Source organism: Symphalangus syndactylus, chromosome 19, assembly GCF_028878055.3.
Source record: "Symphalangus syndactylus isolate Jambi chromosome 19, NHGRI_mSymSyn1-v2.1_pri, whole genome shotgun sequence".
NCBI lineage: Eukaryota > Metazoa > Chordata > Mammalia > Primates > Hylobatidae > Symphalangus > Symphalangus syndactylus.
The window spans coordinates 54,656,032-54,677,920 of record NC_072434.2 but is presented as its reverse complement, the minus strand read 5'-3'; the positions used below and the strand labels follow the sequence as shown (position 1 = coordinate 54,677,920).

At 42.3% G+C, this 21,889-nt stretch overlaps 1 protein-coding gene and 1 long non-coding RNA gene across 2 annotated transcripts; one reads left to right on the top strand and one right to left on the bottom strand.

Annotated features, from left to right (window-relative positions):
- The first annotated feature begins 101 nt into the window (after positions 1-101).
- On the top strand, positions 102-13,381 carry LOC129458572 (uncharacterized). The gene is made up of 6 exons (XR_010114772.1): positions 102-770; positions 6,789-7,739; positions 7,956-8,068; positions 10,960-11,036; positions 11,216-12,551; positions 13,126-13,381. It is a non-coding gene; the product is annotated as an uncharacterized lncRNA (long non-coding RNA).
- Positions 13,382-13,711: 330 nt separating this feature from the next.
- LOC129458264 (heterogeneous nuclear ribonucleoprotein A1-like) lies at positions 13,712-21,683 on the bottom strand. Its single transcript, XM_063613592.1, is given in 6 exon segments — positions 13,712-14,534; positions 14,537-14,684; positions 14,686-15,126; positions 19,849-19,950; positions 20,507-20,559; positions 21,581-21,683. Coding segments are annotated over 6 exon segments (1,380 nt in total). The 3' UTR covers positions 13,712-14,001.
- Positions 21,684-21,889: the final 206 nt, after the last annotated feature.

Genomic DNA, 21,889 nt, shown 5'->3' with positions numbered 1-21,889 from the left:
TAACTTGCTATGCAATAATAGATAACAAATATAGATGTTTCTCTAAATATCAGTAACCTGTTTCTGGTTCTAGTCTGCCAGATGATGTAGAAGGTGAGTTCGAATTGGAAAATCAGAAAGGAAACAAAAAAGCATGAAATATTTCTAGGTTATAGTTCTAGTAGCAGTTAGCTCAGAAATGATTTCTTCCCATCCCAAAGAAGAAATGCAATGGGAATTACTCTGTCTCACCGATCTGAGTCTTCCTGGTCCTTAGGGCTTTTTGGCTAAAAGTCAATTTGGTTTTGCAGCCACCTACCCTCTTCCCCCTTCTAAGATCCAAAAAGAATGAAAACCAAGGTTGTCACTTACTGAGCATGATGGATTATCTGCAAGACGGCCATCAACGATTCCTTCCATCCATGTATGTGCATGCTGCTTCTCCTCTCAAGTGGGAGAGTCTACTTCTCTTCCTCGCGAACCTGTGTCTTGTTTTGACCAATAGAATGTAGCAGAAGTAACACCCTGTGAAGGCTCGATCCAGGTCTTAAGACTTTGGTGGAATTTATTTTTGCACTCTTTGGAGCTCTGAGACACCACGTTAAGAATTCTGATCACCTGCTGAAGAGAAAGCCCATGTGGAGAGAAACGGGCTGCTGGAAGTGAGATACTACAGTGAGCGACAGAGAGGCAGAAAGAGACAGCAAGCCCAGCCAACACCTAGTAGTTCCTGCCACCCCAGCTGCAGCACCAGCCAAGTGAAAGAAGCTATTTTAGATCCTCAACCCCAGGTGAGCTACCTCAAACACCACCACCTGGAACAAACGGGCCTTCCCTTAATTGTGGAATCACAAGCAGATAAACAGTTTCTTGCTGTAAAGCCACTAACTGTTAGGGCAATTTGTTACACAGCAATGGACGACCAAACTCCAGGGGACTAAGATGTCATCAGGCAGTTAGCTAGGCTTTTCACCTGTACTCCATTGCAATCCTTACAACACCAACTACATGGAATGGATATTACCACCCCATTGCAGATGAGGAAACTGAGGCCCAAAGAGGATAGGTAATTTATACAATGTCACACAAATAGCAAATGCATCAGAATTCACATCCAAATTGTTTATTAATCTAAAACATGTGTACTTCACAAGAAACTCTAAGATAGCAAGATAGTGCATGGTTCAGGGCCATCATTGGAGACTATGTAGTCTAACAGAATGGCTCCACCTGGAGTTGTGAGATGTACAATCAAAGGCAGCATCAGCCCAGGACTGGCGGGATAAAAGCAAAGCCGGTTGTAAACAGTCCCTGGCCTATGGGGAGACTTGAGGTCTATTCTCCAGGAACCTAAGGAAAACTGCAGCTTTGGGAAAAACCCAAGATAGGATACTTTCACTATCTCAGCTTGAAGGGCTGCTTACAGATAGACCTTTGGTTCTTTGACTTCAAATTGTGTCTCATGATCAGGAAGATGCACATCTGTATATGGTTGATGTTAAATAGGAGCTTGATTTAATTGGTTGTCTCCAAACCCCGCTTAGCCTGGGGTGGGGCTGTAGGAATGAGGGAAAAAAAAAATTCGCTAACAGGATAGCATGGTAAGTGAGATGGTCAGGAAACCTGGGTAGGAAGTTGTCTGTGTAGCGTGCAGGTCCTCTAATAGTAATAATAGCATTTATTAAAGTGCTTAGTCTGTGACAGGGACTGATCTAAGCTCTTTCTATTGTATTAATTCATTTGCTCTTCACAATGACTCCATGAATGTGGAACAATTATTAGCCCTCTTTTATAGAAGATGAAACTGAGGCACATCTAGTTTAACAACTTGCCCAAGGTCATGCTGGCAGTTGGTAGTAAGGGAGAGCCCAGAGCCCGTGGGTTCTGCACTTGAGATAGCAATGATACAGCTGGTTGAGCGTGGCCTGCCACTTTGGGCTGCCCACAGGGAGGTCTAGCTCTCCTCTTTCTGTGAGCTTATTGGAGGCTAAGTTCTAGTTCTTACAGTCTCCACTAAATGGGACTAGCTGTTTCATTATCTACTTTATCACAATCCACCAAAGGCCTTTATTCAAAAGTCAAATTAATACTTTTATCATCATAACAGTAGCATTGCAATTCTAGACCTGCAGGCTTCTACTAATTTTTTTCAAGAGTCTGTGGTAGTAAAGCCCAGCATATGATAAAACAGTCTATAAGTACAGCTAAAATACAGTGAGAGTGGAGGCAGAGGTAGAGAGGGAGCAGCAGGTGACAGAGATGAAGAGGTAGGTAGAGGCCAGACATGTGGAGACTTGGAAGACCCTGTAGGGAGGTTAGAGTTTTATTCAAGTATTAAGAGAGGCTATTTGTGGCAAGAAGCCTAGATTATCTTCTTCTCCCTAGATACACAGATGGATTACATTTCCCAACTTCTCTTGCAGTTGTGTATGGCCATGTGACTGCCTTGCATTGGTTAAGGGATCAATCATTAGTTGACTTCTAGTCAGTGGAATATGATTCTGAGCATGGTCCATTTAAGCTTCCCTTGCCTGCTCCTTCCCACTAGAATGAAGACCCTAGGATGCCTTTGTGTAGCTGTTGCTGTCAGTACTCCTCCCATCTTCCCTTAGACCGCTATCATTTTCCTGCACACTGACTCCAGGTGTTCGCTCTCCCCCCAAAGGCTAGCACCTGCATCCCCTTATCAGCATGCACTCAGGGTATCAGAACCCCCTTTGCCTGCACACACAGATTGCTAGAGGCACCTGGGAAGGTATTTCTCCTCAGAGGCAGACCTTAACCAATGCATGGCAGGCACGAGCTTAAATGCTCTTACTCCCTTTTTCTGATGAGGATAGCTCTGAGGTGGGGTCTATGCTGTCTCCAGATCTTCCCTTATGGCAGGGGTCCCCAACCCCTGGGCTGTGGATGGATACTAGTCTGTGGCCAGTTAGGAAGTGGGCTGCAGAGCAGGAGATGAGTGGCAGCCAAGCATTACCACCTGAGCTCTGCCTCCTGTTAGATCAGCAGTGGCATTAGATTCTCACACGAGTGGGAACTCCATTGTAAACTGTGCATGTGAGGAATCTAGGTTGCATGCTCCTTATGAGAATTTGATGCCTGATTGAGATTGATCTGAAGTGGAACAGTTTCATCCCAAAACCATCCCCACCTTTCCACCCCCACCCTGCTCCATGGAAAAACTGTCTTCCACAAAACCAGTCCCTGGTGCCAAAAAAGGTTGGGGACTGCTGCCTTATGGGATTAGGCTAAAGTTACCTCTGTGGGGCTTTGGTTTGTACCACACCCTTGCTTACCTTCCTTCCTTTCCTCACCCCACTCTGTACTTCTGTGCAGTTTTTCCTGGGAAAGCTTCCTAATAGATCACGTTCATATCAGTCTCAGTTTCCAGGAAATCTGACTTGGGATGGTTTTTAAACTAGGTGTTAATGGCCCTGAATGACTCCTTAGAGAGAGGCAGCCCTGTTGATCTACTCACTAATTCAAGTCATAACCATTGTGTATGAGCCATTATAAATTTTTGGGTCCCTTTGCTACAGTAGTTAGCCTACCCTAACTAATACACTATAAAAAGCCATTAAGCAGAAGACTGACTTGTTATCTTTTATATTTTAAAGTGAATATATGGCCCTCTTATGGAAAATGAATTAGAGGGGCCAAAACCAAAATGAGGAGGCCCATGAAAATATTCTTGTGAAAGTATAGGAGACAATTGATGTGGCTTCTCAGACTTAGGTGGAGGGAGTTGAGTATGGGCATTCCAGGACACATTTTGGGTGGAAAGGAGAAAACTTGATAATGGATTGGATGTGGGGATGGAAGAGTGGAAGGAATTCAGCTTGACTCTTTGGTTCTGGATTGGCGACTAAACAGCCTCCACACAACGTACAGATAGATCACCTTGTTATCTAGGTACTTGATTAGAAAACAAACCTGTAGTACTATCTTGATTCCTGTCACATAATTTCTCTTGCCTTTTTTAAAGGAAAGAGAAAAGGAACCACTTGTGAATCAGCTGTTACTAACTGAGCACTCAGCCATGACCGTGGTTCTTCACCAGGGCTTCCTCTCACCTGGGTTTAATAAGCTCCCTTTTTACCAAATCCACAGCATGCAACTGGCACTTAAAGAGAGACCTGCCCTGATGAGGTGTTATTGGGGCCAGGATTTAAAAACTGCAGGTGAAACAGAGCTCTTCCATTCTGGGAGAGCAAGCCTCACATCAGATCTTCAGGGTAGTGCAAGGTTGATTAACACAAAGGAAGGTCCCTGCTCCCAAGGAAGCAACCAGCTGCAATCATGAGTCATAACACCCTTCCCCGCAAAGCTTAATACATGTAGAAAGTTAAATATGTGGTATGAATAACATCAAAAGACCAAAGATACTTCAAAGCTTAATTTCAGTGTCTCCAATTCCCCACCCCCCAATGGAGACCATCATATGTACATTCGGGTCTTCATTTCTTACTGGCCATCCCACCCTCCTTGCCTTCCCTAGGGAGTCTCCACAGCCCACACTGCCCCCCACACCAACCCCACTAAGCCCCAACTCTGTTAACTATGTCTTTTTAGTTCCTGTATTTCTGATGCTTTGATGTCTGGGGCCTTGCTGTTACTGCAGACTGCTACTCCGTTCCCAGGCTTAGCTAATTCCTAGAGATAGTAACAAACTCTCCCAGGAGCTCACCTTTCAAATGCTAACCAATCTCTCTAGAATCCATACCCCCAACCACCTCCTTTGTCTACTATAACCCATTTATCCACTTGCCCCTATCACCTGAGCCAGGAACCAGACAATGGGGACAGCCTCTATTCCCCAGAGCCTGCTAAATTATCTAAACCAGCCAAACTGCCTCACCTGTTCCTTCCCACAGACACCACAATAAAGGCTCTTGCTCAGGGTCCTGCCTTCCCTCTACCTCCTGAGCAATCCTGGTGCCTTGAGTGTGTAGCCCCCACAAGGCATGGCACCTTGTCTTGGGGTCTGTGAGTGTAACAAGCTATCTTTTCAATGGGAGTCATCTCCTGATCTGTTGGCCTTGCCATACCAAAATAATAACAAAACCTATATTTGAAAATACTTGCCCCCCCCACCCCACTCAGAGCCTTCTGTTCCATCCCCAGTCCCCCACATTCTTTTTCAGCCTACAGGAGTTTGACATCTGAGACTTTGGCCTCTCCCCAAGTCCTTGCACCTGGAGCCAGTAAGAGGCAGTGTGGCCCAGTAGTGAAGAGTACAGGGCCTGGCCCACCTAGAAAAGATTTCCTCACCATTTTCTGTCCCATCTTTCTCTTCTTTCTACAGGGATAACACAAGTACCCATCTTAATAATTTATTGTCAAGGTTGAATAAAACAATAAATATGAAGTGCTTACAGAAGTGCTGGGCACATGGGAAGATTTCAATAACTATTAGTTATCAATATTATCCATTATTGTTAGGAAGCAAAGAGGAACAGTGCTAGCCAAACTAGCAAAAAATATATAAAATTTTACCTATTGCTTCACCAGTGCTTTCCACACACATAGAATAAGGGGTGGGCAGCAGGGAGGAATGACTGCATATTCATAAGCATCTCCAACCAAATTAATTGATAGGGCACGATAGTAATAATGGGAATTAATTTCCATTTTAATAACTTCACATGCTACATGTTAAGTATAGGTCCATATTACCAGTGGTCACCCAATTCCCCTTTGCATCTGTTCCATGTTGATTATGATGTTAGGAAAGCAAAAGTTAAATCCCTTTTTAAGGAAGAAAAAAAATCTAATTTAATAACATTGCAATCCTGTTGAAAGCATGATTAAATCTTAATAAGAGTGAAGGATGTTGTGTTTCATGTCTATCCCTCTTGAAGCCCTGGCAACTTGTTCAGGGATATAGACGGGGTTGTCAAAGGACTTCACAGCCCAACCCTGGTCTCATCTGCCGGCATCCAAGACACAGCAGAAACTCTGATGGTGCTGACACTTCTATTTTCACTTTTCTCATCCTGGTGTTTTTTCTCATTAAAGCAGTTTGATTCTGTAATTTCTACCAGTACAGATAAAAATAAAATGACTCCCAACTTTTATTTTGACCTTATAAAACTGTGTAATTGGTTCAGAACCTTCAGGCTAAATGAGTTTCCTGTGGATTGAGAACATTGGACAGAGGAATCATAGAGTTAAAAATATATCACATGTCTAAATAGAATTAGCTCATAATATTCTATTTGAATGTACAGAAACTGAAGTCTAATGTCAATCTCATGAAAGCTTAGTTTCTGATGTATTCATATTTTTTCTTTTCAAAATAAACATAACAGCACAAAGTGCAACAAAAGGCATCCACCTCAATTCTCTCTTCTTTTCCTGAATCTCACAACTCTCAGAGAGTCCTAATTAACTACAGAATCATGTCCAACCTCCTAAAGGTTGCACCTGGGACCCCGGGGATTGGCTCTTGCCGAATTCCCCGACCTCACCTGTTCCAACTTCATCAGACCTATGCATCAACCCCTGGATACATTACAATTCCCTAAACAGCCACACTGGTCTCTAGCTCTGCATCTTTGCAAGTGCGTTGCTGCCTATCTGAAACATACTCTCCTAATAATCTTTTTTCCAAACCCCACTCCTTCTTAAGAGTTAGTTCCAGTGTGTCCTCATCTGTGAAGCCTTTAATGTCTTCTTATTGAGCAGGCCCAGGAACCCAGTCCCTCTGAGCTCTCACATAATCTTATGCAAGCCTGCATATTACAGTTGTCAAATTATTGCGCTATATTTCAATGATTGGCTTACTTGTCTCTCATCTCTTCTAGGCTGAGATTATTGACGCTGGAGCCACATCTTTTCATCTCTATGTTTCTGGAAATAGCATCTAGAAAAACACTTGGAATATACTAGGACCTCAGCATATGACTGTGGGCTGTCTCATAAGAGCCAGACTTATATAGTGTGTGTTGTGTTTCAGGCACAACTCTGAGCATTAATGTCTATATACTCTCATTTAAAAACTCTAACACCCAGCATCCTCTTATTACCACCCCTGTGTTACAGCTGCAGAACCTAGAACATTGTAGGGTAGAGTAACCTGCCTAAGCTCATACAGCTAACAAGTGTCAAGAGTATACAGTGGAGATTCCAGGTCAGTCTGGCTGCAGAGTGCAGGTCCTTAAACACTACCCCACACCACCCTCAAAGAAGGGCCTCCTTGACAATGCCTTGGGCTTGGCAGCTCAAATTCCTCTAGCAAGCTAGAATTGGCATTGGCTTCCTGTGTGCTCTAGACTATGAAGGATTAAGAGGCTGCATCAGGACTGGCTGAGAAAGAATGCTTTGATCAACTAGCCACTCCCAGAGTCGGAGCCACAAAATAGTACCAATCCCTGATTGCTGGGTGATAGGCCATGCATACCTGCTAAGAAAGGGGTTGTCCCGCACACCAACCTCCCAGTTTAAGTGTCTGCATGGTTTGGACTTTGGATGATTCGTAAATAGTAGAAGCCACAAATATCCATCCTTATCTGCCAAGTCTCTTCCTTATTAAACGTCTCTGGCCAGGTCAGCTCCATTCTGGGAATAATTTTGCTTATTAACCTAGAGCCCTGTCTCAGGTGGCTGGCTTTTGGGTTAAAGAGCAAAGGAAATGAATAAAAGCACATAGCCGTGCACAAAGAGGATCTGGCTTATTTAATGTACTTACTTCTGACAAACCCACGACTGGATTTCTTATGTGTGGAAGCGAGTTTCTACTGGACCTTCTGAAGCAGGTATGATTTATTTATTTATTTATTTATTTATTTTATTTTTTTTTTCTTTTGAGACGGAGTCTCGCTCTGTCGCCCAGGCTGGAGTGCAGTGGCGCAATCTCGGCTCACTGCAAGCTCCGCCTCCCAGGTTCACGCTATTCTCCTGCCTCAGCCTCTCCGAGTAGCTGGGACTACAGGCGCCCGCCACCACGCCTGGCTAATTTTTTGTATTTTTAGTAGAGACAGGGTTTCACCATGGTCTCAATCTCCTGACCTCGTGATCCGCCCGCCTCGGCCTCCCAAAGTGCTGGGATTACAAGTGTGAGCCACCGCGCCCAGCCTTGAAGCAGGTATGATTTAAAGACAATCTTTTAATGGTACCATATTTAATAAATAGAGGCTTTAAAACTGTTTAGTTTTACTTCTCTTTTTGAACCTACAACTCTTAGGATATTCAACAAACATTTATTTCATATCTACTGTGTATCAGATGCTGTTAGACACTAGGAACATAGCAATGAATAAAATTAACAACAACAAACCCCCAGAGCTGCCAGTTATTAAGTTTCTACTAATGCCAGCCTTTCAAGCAGGTTGTACACACCCAAAACTACAAATACTAAGCGATAGTTCCATACTGGCAATATGTGCATGGCGCATTGAAAACACAAAGGAAAAGGAGGGAGGTGGGGGCAGGGTGAAATCCCCTTAGGAAGAAATAGATATTGCTTGGGACAGAAGTTGGGAAAGGATACTCTGGGGGGAACAGCATGTGCAAAGACTATTCGCATGGAAGCATAAAATAGCAGTCAGTTCTTCAACACATCTGAAACTCAGAGTTCAAGGCAGGGAGTACTGAAAGACTTAGGAAGGTGCAAAGATATTAGAGGAGCTTAGATTTATCTTGAAGGCAAGGGGCTCCACAGACAGATTTTAAGTGAGGCGGAGGGGAGGCATTATAATAATCAGATTTGCATTTCAAAATGAGCCATCCATTTACTACACTGTGGGGTGATGGATTGGAGCCAGGAGAAGCTAGAGGTAAAGATTCTAAGAGCAAAGGTGTTGCATGCTAATAGCTGAAATGTAGTGTGTAACATCAGTAGAAAAGTTTATCCATCAAATTCAGCACAAAGGAGTGTATGAAGGAAATACATGCAGATCAAATGTCCTGACAGTATATTCCAGAAGTAATGAATCACCAAAATGTTAATGTGTAGCCGCTGTGCTGCTCTTTCCAAACTGTTAACACAAGGTAGTAAGAAGACAAATAAGAGACCAAAATTCTCTGTCCCTTTTGAGCTGACCTTGTTAGTGACATTTGCTCCATCTATGTGCTAATTTCTTTATCAACATGAAAGGTACATCACAGAGCCTACATAAATGGGTCAAGTGATATAATTTCATATTAGAAAATGAATGCCTTTAGGTACTATAAAAAACAATTTGGGTAATATATTTCTTTCACTTCTAGTAGAATTTCAAGTTTAAAAAAACATTAGATTTGGCAGAAACTTCAGAGACAGTATAGCCCAAACCCTTCAATATATGGATTGATACCTTTACCTCTTCTATTTCCACTGCTTGTAGTGCTTTTCCAATCTGATCCATCTGACAAAACTCTCTTCACCCATGACCCATGATGTCCTCACGGTCACTCCTACTCTAAAGCCTTCCATGAATCTCACAAAATTAATACTCACTTCCTCTTTGGAGCTCTGGGAGTAGTAGTTAATGTCTGGATTTTCTTTTCTCATCTATAAAATGAGATCACTATTGTGCCACGAAATGAATACTGGACAGAGTCAAACAGAGAGGATAATCACAACCCACCCCTTTTTTTTTTTTTTTTTTTTTTTAAGACAGAGTCTTGCTCTGTCGCCCAGGCTCAAGTGCAGTGGCACGATCTTGGTTCACTGCAACCTTCGCCTCCCAGGTTCAAGCGATTCTCCTGCCTCAGCCTCCCGAGTAGCTGGGATTATAGGCACGCGCCACTACGCTTGGCCAATTTTTGTATTCTTAGTAGAGACGGGGTTTCACCATGTTGGCCAGGCTAGTCTTGAACTCTTGACCTCGTGATCTGCCCACCTTGGCCTCCCAAAGTGCTGGGATTACAGGCGTGAGCCGCTGCGCTCGCCACAACTTACCTACTTTATAGCATTGTAGATCTGCCAATTACCTGCATGTTTAATCTCAGATCCCTTCTGTCCTTCTTTGAAAAATTTGCAGGAAACATTTCCTTAGCTTCCTTCTTTTTGAGTTTCTGAGTATGTATTACTAATTTGAGGCTGTGAGAAGTTGGAGACCAGGAGGAGGGAAGAGGGACAGGGTATTTTTACCCTTGGCTTTCCTGGTTTGGGATTGTATCTCCAGAAATGGTAGCATCTCCTCCAGGGTTCCTCTGTGCTTCTAGCTTCTGAAGGTGACCCTGGTCTCTGGGATTTGGTGGTACCACCTTTTTTCCCTATTCCTCTAGCCTAGGGGTTACAGTGGCTTCGTCCTATTGCTGCTCTCTGGCTTGTCTCAATTTCCTTTTTTCGCTTCTTAGCTCTTCTATCTTGTATGCGACCATCTCCTTTATTGAATCTTCCCTGTTTGAAATACCTAGACAGATTTCTGTTTTCTGAGTGTCTCCTGTTATATTAGACAAAGAGAAAAGGAGAGGAGAAAGAACTAATATAATTATTGACAATGTACTGCATATCAGGCTTTTACTCTGGGTGTTAAATTCATAATTTCACTATAGCATAGCGGTTAAGGTTGCAAAGATTGTCAGAGAGACCAGACTTCAGATCCCAGTTCTGACACATACTAACTCAGTCTTACCCTGTTTCTACATCTGTCAATTAGGGATAAGAGTAATATTTACATGTAGAGTCCGGAGGATTCAGAATCATACGTATAAAGGCACTTATTACAGAACCTGACACATAGTACTCAATGTTAGTTATTAATAACAAATATATATAATAATCTGAACAAACCTATAAGGCTGGTATTATTAATATTCCTCATGACATGTGAGAATACCATGATTCATAGAAATGAAGTAATATGCCCAAGGTCACATAGCTAATAGAGGGATGCTAGGATTAGAACTCTGACTAGAAGATCTGTTTTTTTCTACTATACAGAATGGGCTTACAGATGAAAACATACAATTGGAATCTATATAAATATTATAGTTTATGAATATAAAGCTTAAATTATCTGGCTACCTAATTAATTGCATTGTTGTTAGGAGCAGAATTTGAGAGGATCCTGAATCCCCACAAAGCCTATCCTGCAGGCCGGCCGACAGCACTGCAAGGACAGCAGGTTGGTCAGGGCTGGCAGCAGGAAGCACTTGCCACTGGGAGGCCACACCCCCACTCTGACGGGTCCGGGTCCGTTGGCAGGGGCTGTGGAGTGGGCCTCACCTACTCATTACTGCCATACTGAGGGGGTAAGGGCTAATGGACTGCTGGTCCAAGGGGACGGTCTGTAGCTCCGCGCAGCTCTCTCCACAGCATCCAGGCCTGAACCTGTGACCCCAACTCCACGAGCAGGGCCATTACCCACCCTTGAGACTGCCGGCATTAAGATCCTCTCATTAGTGGCCATGCAGATTGTTCCCGGCGATAATGAGGTGGCAAGAGAAGAAACCATCCTGGGGGAACTTCTGAAAGCCAAGCCTTCGACAGTAGATGAATTCCTAACCTGCCGTTTTAAAAACCGTCTCTCCAAATTGCCAGGAATATTTTTTTCCAGGAAAGCTTTGACCCTTCTCTTTATCCTTCTTCTTAGACCATGTGCTGAAAGAGGTAGAATTCCATACTCACTCACCCCTTTCTTCCCTTGCATCTTTGTTTTCATCTCCATCTTTCTCTTGCCTCCTTTCTCTCCCTTTTTCTGTCTTTTCCCTTTTTCCCCTTTGTTCCTTCTCTTTTTCCCCTTTATTCTCCTATCCCTTCACACAGCATAGAGAAGCAAGCTTTGGAACAAAATACATTTATGGGTCCAAATTGCAGCTCTGCTCCCTGGTAATTAGGGATTTGGGCAAGATTATCAATTTTTTTTTTGGAGCCTCTGTTATTTATCTGAAAACGGAGACTAAAATTTTCAGGGTCTTAAGGTTATTAAATGACCTTATTTATAGAAAGAGACCTGTTAAGGTATATGGGCACATAACTGGCACAGAATAAATGCAGGTACCTTCCTGTATTCAGCAAGGCTTTATTGAGTTGAGTCCATGTTATATGTAAAGTCCTGTGGTAGATACCGGGAGACAGAATAAGTTTTGGTTTCTTCTGTTAACTAAGTTTTCCATTTTGATACTGAAGAAAAGCCAGGGAATTTTAGATTTTCTTAAACTAAATAAAGATAAATATTTTTCCTAGTGTATATCAAATATTCAATTGGCTACAACTAACTTCTTTTCTCAAAGCCAAGCAAACTGAGGCAAAGGACATCACGGCAATTAAAATGTTCATATCGTCCAAATCACTTACTTGGGTGACGTCTTGTCCCTCCCATAGAACACGTTTACAGAAAGAAGAGTTTCTTTTTTTGTTGTCGATTTTATTTTCTGTTGATTTTTTTTTCCGAAGGTAGGATTATGAACTACTTTAAGGCCCTCTGAAACTAGGAAGGATGTGAGTAAAGAACAATGTCACATCATTATTTTTATTTGCATTTTTTAAATTACTAATGAGGTTGAACACATTTCCACATTACTTTCAAGGTACTCTGCTAGAACTTGTTTTATGATTTTAATTGGTCACTGTCCATCTGGTATCTTCTCTACTATGCCATGAGCTTCCAGAGAACAGAGCCTGAGCAGCACTTGTCTTTGTATCCTTTGTGTGGTGCAGTAAACAAAGCATCTCGCACAGACTGGATGCTGTAGAACAGAGCTCCTGCCATGTGCCAGCCACTGGTGCTGGGGATAGAGGGATGGGAGCTCTCAGAGGTACACTCTAAGTCCAGGGATACCTATAATTTCTGGGCCACTCACTGAGTGGAGAAGAACTGATTTAGTCTGAAACTGAAGTTCAAAGCCCAGCTCTGCCACTTACTGGTTGTGCGACCTTGGGCAGAGTTGCTTCATCTCTTTGAGCCTCAGTTTCTTTAGCTGTAAAATAAGGACAAGCTCCAAGATCCCTCCAAATTCTTATCATGACATGATATTGCTATTGCTATAATATATACATAGCCTGAAAATGAGATTCAAACTTTAGTTACTTTGGAAATTCTGTTTTATTATGCCATGGATTGTGTCAAGCAGTTTCACCCAAAAGAAATATAGCATGGGCTATGAATGCAAGCCACATATGTCACCTTAAATTTGCCACTTAGCCACATTTAAGTAAAAAAACAGGAGAAATGAATTTTAATAATATATTTTCTTTAATCCAATATATCCAAGCTGTTATCTTTCAACATATCCAAACTGTTATCATTTCAACAAGTGGCACTAGCCACATTTCAGGTGCCCAGTAGCCACGTGTGGTTGGACAGTGTGGTGTGAAGTGTGGCACCAGGGAGGTGGGCCTTCGCTGCTGCTGCTGCCCTCTGGTGGATGTACAGGTGAGTGGCCTCTCACAAATGAGGGTTGTGGGTGCAATGAAGACACCAGCCCATGTGTCCTACTAACCTTTATCATAGCCCCTTCACTCCTCTTATTGAAAGCGTAGATACTAATTTGGATTTTTTTTTAACCCATTCGCTTGTTTATGGTTGAAGAGCCACCTCTGATTCACTAGTCAAAGTAATCACATTCAATCCAAGCAGAGTAGAATAAATGAAAGATCTTCATGCAATTCCATACATGTGAGAAATATGGGCGCTTCTACTGACACTCTCTCAGGCCAGGAACTTAACTAGATCATCTCTCTGCCTGAGTTGAAAGTCCAGTCAACAACTGTTTACCTGGCATCCAAGAAAAAGCAAACATAAATAACCTGAACTATTTTTTTAAGGCATTTATTCAGCGTCATGATCAGACTATTACATTTAGCAATCAACAGCATGGGTGCAAAAAAAAATCTACATTAAAACCCTGTGTTGGAATGCTTTACACTTTCCACAGAACAGAAACTAAAATAACCTGTTATACAATTAGTCACAAATATAGTCCTCGAGTTTTTTGCCCATACACATCAGTATTCGTCTAAAACATGTCTTCGTTGTAGCAGCTAGGCCCTGCCACCACTGTGCTTGGCTGAGTTCACAAAACTGTTATAACCTGTAGCTTCCCTGTCACTTCTCTGGCTCTCCTCTCCTGCTAAGCTTTGTTTCCTAATTAAAATCTTCTGCTACTGGCATAGCTACTGCTGCTACTGGAACCGCCATAGCTACCTTGGTTTTGTGGTTTGGCAAAGTATTGGCCTCCACTGCCACAGGGGCCAGAGCTTTTGCCTCCAAAATTTCCTCCCTTCATGGGTCCAAAATTTGAAAACTGATTGTTGTAATTGCCCAAATCATTGTAGCTTCCACCACCTCCAAAATTGCTTCCACTACCACCGCCAAAGCTGCCTCTGCCTCCGTTGTTATAGCTGTCACAGCTGCCACTCCCGCCATAGCCACTGCCCTGGTTTCCATAACCCTGTCCACCACTTCCATAGCCTCTGCTTCCTCCAGAGTAACCAGGGCCACCTCTTCCATAACCACCATAATTACCAAACCCATTATAACCATCCCCACTGCTACCATATCCACCAACACCATGGCTGCCACCAAAGCCACCATGACCACTAAAGTTTCCTCCACGACCAAAGTTGTCATTCCCACCAAAACCACCTCCATGACCACCATCAAAGTTTCCAGAACCACTTCACCTCTTTGGCTGGATGAAGCACTAGCCATCTCTTGCTTTGACAGGGCTTTCCTAACTTCACAGTTGTGGCCATTCACAGTATAGTATTTCTGAATGACAGTCTTATCCACGGAGCCATGGTCGTCAAAGGTTACAAAGGCAAAGCGCCCTCCCCCGCTTTTTTTTTTTATTGCCACTGCCTTGGTCAGTCATGATTTCAATCACTTCCATTTTTCCAAACTGTTGAAAATAATCTCTTAGGTGCTGTTCTTCAGTGTCTTCTTTAATGCCACCAACAAATACCTTTTTCACAGTTAAGTGGGCACCTGGTCTTTGAGAATCATCTGTTGAGACAGCTCTCTTTGGTTCCACAACTCTTTCCTCCACCTTGTATGGCCTTGCATTCATGGCTGCATCCACCTCCTCCACAGTGGCATATGTGACAAACCCAAAGCCCCTGGTGCGCTTGGTGTTTGGATATCTCACGACCACACAGTCCCTGAGCGTTCCCCATTGCTCAAAATGGCTTCTCAGGCTCTCATCAGTTGTTTTAAAGCTCAACCCTCCAATGAAGAGCTTCCGCAGCTGTTTGGGCTCTTTAGGAGACTCTGACTTAGGACAGCAGGGAGAAGAGAGACTTTAATGATGCTTCTTCGGCGGCATCCATGGGCAGAAAGGAGCAAGCTGACGAACGTATCTTAACCTGAACTATTTTTGCACTTCTTTCCTATAATAATTATGCGCAGAGTCATCCAGCAACCACATTGAAAGGTTCTGTAGGGCCTTCTGCATCACTGGAGAAGGAATTGATTGTGTCTAGCAAATTAAAATTCTTTCCAAATTAGAACCAAGTATATGACATAGGTTGTGACCTCCTAGTAAGTAGAATATTGGATTAGCTGGAGAAAATTATTTTGGAATAGAAGACAGAGCATGGATTTTGGATCCAGACTTAGATTTGACTCTTAACTATGTTATTTGCTATATGACCTTGAGTTTGAAATTTAGTCTCTTTAGATTTTAGTTTTCTTATCTGAAAAACAGAAATGATATCTCACATTGTGGGATATTCTTAGTATTACATGATCACTATTTATTCAATAGATACTTATTGAGCACGTATTATATGCCAGGCACACACACACACGCACACACACACACACACACAGCAGTGAACAAATAGAATCCACCTCTCCTTTCATGGGGCTTTTAGCCTGGTAGGGAAAGAAATTATTTTGAAAAAACCGTTAGTGTTTGAAAAGGGGACATGCAGGAAACCATGAAGGCATGAAGTTGGGAACCTTATGGAGTCTCAGGCAGGGCACTCTAAAGAAGTGATATTAAATGGCGACCATAACAATGAGTAGAGATCATCTAGATAGAGGGTTGTATGGAGAAGTGTAGAGGGTGTATAAGGCAGTATTCTAGGCAAACAGAATAGCATGTGCAAAGGCCCTGAGTTAAAAGAGAACATAGATCAGTTGAGCATCTGATTCAGTCCAGAACAGAAAGAAAAAGCAATGAGGCTGAAATTTATTGGGCCAGATACAGCAGGCTCTTGTGAGCCTATAAGAGTTTGTTACTATGATCAAAGAGGACGGAGCTGTTGGAAGATATTAAACAGGGGAGTAATATTATCACATATCTTTTTAAATTCTTTCTGGCTGTGCAGTAAGACAGGTAATCAGTTACAGTGGGGAGAACAAAGTGTAGGTTACAGCAGAAATAAAGGTGAAATATGATGGGATTTTGGACTAGACATGTGGTAGTGTGATGAAGAGAAGAATTAATCATTACTCTAAGGAATATTTAGATTGAATAAGAGAATTAACCACAATGCTTTATTTTTATGATTTGGACAGTGGCACATGGCTGATAGATTTTGCCTTGCTGAGCTTTTCCTAAGTATCCATAGTTCATTCAGCAAATATTACTGATGCTCTACTATAGGCTACATGTTCTACATATGGGAAATACTGTGATGTCTTACTCCATTTTGTGTTGCTATAAAGGACTATTTGAGTCTGGGTAATTTATAAAGAGAAGAGATTTTTTTATATATATACTTTAAGTTCTAGGGTACATGTGCACAACGTGCAGGTTTGATCCATACGTATACATGTGCCATGTTGGTTTGCTGCACCCGTGAACTCATCATTTACATTAGGTATTTCTCCTAATGCTATCCCTCCCCCAGCCTCCCACCCCCCAACCGGCCCTGATGTATGATGTTCCCTGCCCTGTGTCCACGTGATCTCATCGTTCAATTCTGACCTATGAGTGAGAACATGCGGTGTTTGGTTTTTTGTCCTTGTGATAGTTTGCTCAGAATGATGGTTTCCAACTTCAACCATGTCCCTGCAAAGGACATGAACTCATCCTTTTCTATGGCTGCATAGTATTCCATGGTGTATATGTGCCACATTTTCTTAATCCTGTCTATCATTGACGGACATTTGGGTTGGTTCCAAGTCTTTGCTATTGTCTATTGCAATAAACATACATGTGCATGTGTCTTTATAGTAGCATGATTTATAACCTTTTGGGTATATACCCAGTAATGGGATCGCTGGTTCAAATGGTAATTCTAGTTCTAAATCCTTGAGGAATCACCACAATGTCTTCCACAATGGTTGAACCAATTTACACTCCCACCATCAGTGTAAAAGCCTTCCTATTTCTCCACATCCTCTCCAGCATTTGTTGTTTCCTGACTTTTTAATGATTGCCATTCTAACTGGCATGAGATGGTATCTCATTGTGGTTTTGATTTGCATTTCTCTGATGGCCAGTGATGATGAGCATTTTTTCATGTGTCTGTTGGCTGCATAGATGTCTTCTTTTGAGAAGTGTCTGTTCATATCCTTTGTCCACTTTTTGATGGGGTTGTTTGTTTTTTTCTTGTAAATTTGTTGAAGTTCTTTGTAGATTCTGGATATTAGCCTTTTGTCAGATGGGTAGATTGCAAAAATTTTCTCCCATTCTGTAGGTTGCCTGTTCACTCTGATGGTAGTATCTTTTGCCGTGCAGAAGCTCTTTAGCTTAATTAGATCCCATTTATCAATTTTGGCTTTTGTTGCCATTGCTTTTGGTGTTTTAGTCCTGAAGTTCTTGCCCATGCCTATGGCAATACCTGAATGGTATTGCCTAGGTTTTCTTCTAGAGTTTTTATGGTTTTAGTTCTAACATTTAAGTCTTTAGTCCATCTTGAATTAATTTTTGTATAAGGTGTAAGGAAGGGATCCAGTTTCAGCTTTCTACATATGGCTAGCCAGTTTTCCCAGCACCATTTATTAAATAGGGAATCCTTTCCCCATTTCTTGTTTTCATCAGGTTTGTCAAAGATCAGATGGTTGTAGATGTGTGGTGTCATTTTTGAGGCCTCTGTTCTGTTCCATTAGTCTACATATCTGTTTTGGTACCAGTACCATGCTATTTCGCTACTGCAGCCTTGTAGTATAGTTTAAAGTCAGGTAACGTGATGCCTCCAGCTTTGTTCTTTTTGCTTAGGATTGTCTTGGCAATACGGGCTCTTTTTTGGTTCCATATGAACTTTAAAGTAGTTTTTTTTCCAATTCTGTGAAGAAAGTCACTGGTAGCTTGATGCGGATGGCATTCAATCTATAAATCACCTTGGGCAGTATGGCCATTTTCATGATACTGATTCTTCCTATCCATAAGCATGGAATGTTCTTCCATTTGTTCATGTCCTCTTTTATTTCGTGGAGCAGTGGTTTGTAGTTCTCCTTGAAGAGGTCCTTCACATCCCTTGTAAGTTGGATTCCTAGGTATTTTATTCTCTTTGTAGCATTTGTGAATGGGAGTTCACTCATGATTTGGCTCTCTGTTTGTCAAAGAGAAGAGATTTATTAGGCTTACAATTCTGCAGTTTGTACAAGAAACATAGTGCCAACATCTGCTTTAGTGATGGCCTTAGGCTGCTTCCACTCATTACGGAAGGCAAACAAGTGCTAGCTTGTAGAGGTCACGTGGTGAAAGAAAAAGCAAGCGTGAAAGTGGGGAGCTGCCAGGCTTTTTTAAACAATCAGCATTCATGGGAACTAATAGAGTAAGAACTTACTTACTTCCAAGAAATGGCTTAATCTATTCATGAAAGATCCACCCCCATGACCCAAACATCTCTCGTTACCCAATTCTAAAGCTGCTTTCACATATTCAGCTATCTTTATAACAAAACCACACTCTTGGTTCCAGTCTTCTTTTTCTATTTTGTGTTGCTATGAAGGAATACCTGAGGCTGGATAATTTGTAAAGAGAAAAGGTTCATTTGGCTCACAATTCTGATGTCTGGAAAGGTTCAATACTGGGCATCTGGTGGTCTCAGGCTGCTTCCACTCATGGCAGAAAGTAGAAGGTGAGGGAGAGCCCATGTGTGCAGAGATGGCATAGGGAAAGAGGAAGCAAGGGGCTGGGGAGTGCCAGCCTTTTTTTCAACAACCAACTCTTGAAGGAACTTTAGAGCAAAACCTCACTCACCCCTGAGGAAGGGCATTACTCTATTTATGAGGAATTGCCCCCATCACTCAAACACCTTCCATTAGGCCCCAACTCCAACACTGGGTATCAAATTTCAACATGAAGTTTGGAGGGGACAAATATCTAAACCATAGCAGATGGTAAATGAAAATAGACCAAAATTCCAGCTGTCTTGGAAATATAGTAAAGATAATATACGAAAGTAGGTGCCACATGGTAGGTAACAAAAAATATGGATTCACTTCCTTCTTCCCTTTCCTAGTTATGGCAGAGAAACCCAATTTGTATATTTACATTTAAATAACTCTGTGAAATTAGTCTACAAGCTAAATCAATGCCATACTACCAGACAAAAGTTTGGGATTCCCATGGTGTCAACCATACTTGCTGTTGATCTCTGTTTGGATCTCACTTCCTGTCTTCTCACCTAATCCATGGTCCCACCTCGTTGCTTGCTAGTTATTTTCACTTGTATGCTATACTGAAGGGAAGAACAAGAGGGAAGAAGTTCGCAAGGAAGAATAACACTAGAACTAGGGCTTTCTTTTTGTTGAACACATAGTGGGCATCAGCACTTCTTTGCATCACAATTCTAGGAGTATGGCATTATCATCCCTGTTTCACAGATAAAGACGCTAAGTCTTAGAGTTTCCTGGGATGAGAAGTTGCTTCTGTCTGAATAATTAGCAATCAATTTTAGCTGCCTTTCTCCTTCCATTTCTCTGCCAAGAGGAGATAACAGAATAACTCCTATATCTATAATTTTAAAATTCTCATGGCTTAAAGACGCTACCAGTGCAAAAAGTTCTTTCCACTCCTCCATCCTTATTTCATAACCTCATACCACTCAATTTTGGTCCAGGTTTCTTCCTTTAGCTCCATAAGGCATCTCAGATTCTGTGTTTCAGCCAACAGACATGCATGGGGACACCAGACACTCTATTTAAAAGCATGGACCACTACATTAACAAGAAGTATTTACATGCTATGGGTTGAGAAACCTGCATCTCCTAACTGCAATGAATGAAGGGCTGCCTGCAATACTGCTGGTTACAGCTAGACATAAAACCCATTATCAGCTCATTGGCTGTTTGGACATAAAACTGCTTGGTCTCACAAAGATATTTCCTCACCATGGGGATAAGTTTAATAAGAACTATAGATGATAGTAAAAAGCACATTTATTTCCTATTTCCTACAGAAAGTCTTTATTGCATATAGGATAAATAACAGGCCACTGTGAGTTACTGGTCTGTAATTCCACTTAGGAGGTTTGGGGCATGAAACACAGTGGGGAGAAATTGCTGTTTTAAAAACCAGGCCTGGGAGTTGGAGGCCCAGGAGAGGAGGAAGATGGGATTCTGTGTGAAAAGATGACAACCCGCTGTCAAGCAATGGTCCAGCACAGCCACATTCGTGAAGGCATGGGCAGCCTTTCTACTCAGCAGCAGGTGGCCTGAGGCAAAATTACTAAGCAATACAAACATTATCTTGCCTCATACTTAATGATTTTCAAAGCTATACCATAACCCATCTTTTCACTGGACCCTTAAAACACCACTGGATATAAGCAAAATGAGGACTCTTATCCCCATTTTACAGATGGGAGAGCAATGTTCACGTGGGACAGCCAGGATTTCAGAATATGCTGTAGTATCATGCAGAACACAGAACTTCAAAGATCACAGGATCTGCAGATCTGGCTCCTGTTACCTCTCTGATCTCATCACACTCAGTTCCTAGCATGTACATCCTTGATTATTCTCAGATGCTCCAGGCATGCTGTGGCTTATAGCCTTTGTACCTGACCTTCCTTCTACCTGAAGCTCTCATCCCCCGGGTATCAGAATGGTGTCCTCCCTCATCTCCATTTAGATCTGTGCTCACATATCACCTTCGTTCTACTCTATTTCCATTTGCAACCCCACCCCTGGTACTCCCTCTTTCCCTTTTCTGCTTTGTTTTTATCCATAGCACTTAATCATCTTCTGACAGTCAGTATATTTTCTTTATTTGTTTACTATCTACTTTTCCTATCAGAATGTAAGCTCCTTGAAGGCAGAGAATTTTGTTTGCTTTGTTTACCACTATACATTTGACCAGTGATGGACATATGCTAGATGCTCAGCAAATACATGTTGAATAGATTAATGTACACATAAATCTATATTAGTACTATAGGGAATGAGGGTGAGCAGTCACAGGCCTTCAAGAAAGGGTCTCACTCTGTCACCCAGGCTGGAGCGCAGTGGCATCATCTCGGCTCACTGCAACCTCTGTCTTCTGGGCTCAAGTGATCCTCCTGCCTCAGCCTCCCAAGTAACTGGAAACACAGGCATGTGCCATCACGCCGAATTATTATTATTATTATTATTATTATTATTATTATTATTATTATTATTTGTATTTGTATTTTTTGTATAGACAGGGTCTCCCTATGTTGCTCAGGCTGGTCTCAAACTCCTGGGCTCAAGCAATCCGCCTGCCTCGGCCTCACACAGTGCTAAAATTCCAGGTGTGAGCCACCGTGCCTGGCCTCATATGCATTCTTAACGTTGGGTTATATCACCCTTCTCATCACAACCTAACTTCCCCATTTTCTGGCTCTCAGGCGCTGCCTTCTCATCAATGCCCCAGTGCAAGCTGTCTTCTGTCTGATCCTCCAGATCCATGCTTCAGGCTTCCTCACTCAGCCCAGGGCCCCCAGATGCTATCCATGTGGACTACACCATGGGCTCTCTTGTTCTCTTTTGTCCTCCGGTTGAGGTAGGCCAACAGGGTCTTGACAAGAGACCAAGTTCGTGTATTCACTCCATTGGCTTCCTCCCTGTGTAGTCACCTTGGGATGGCTTCGTTTCTCAACCAAAAGTCACTGCTC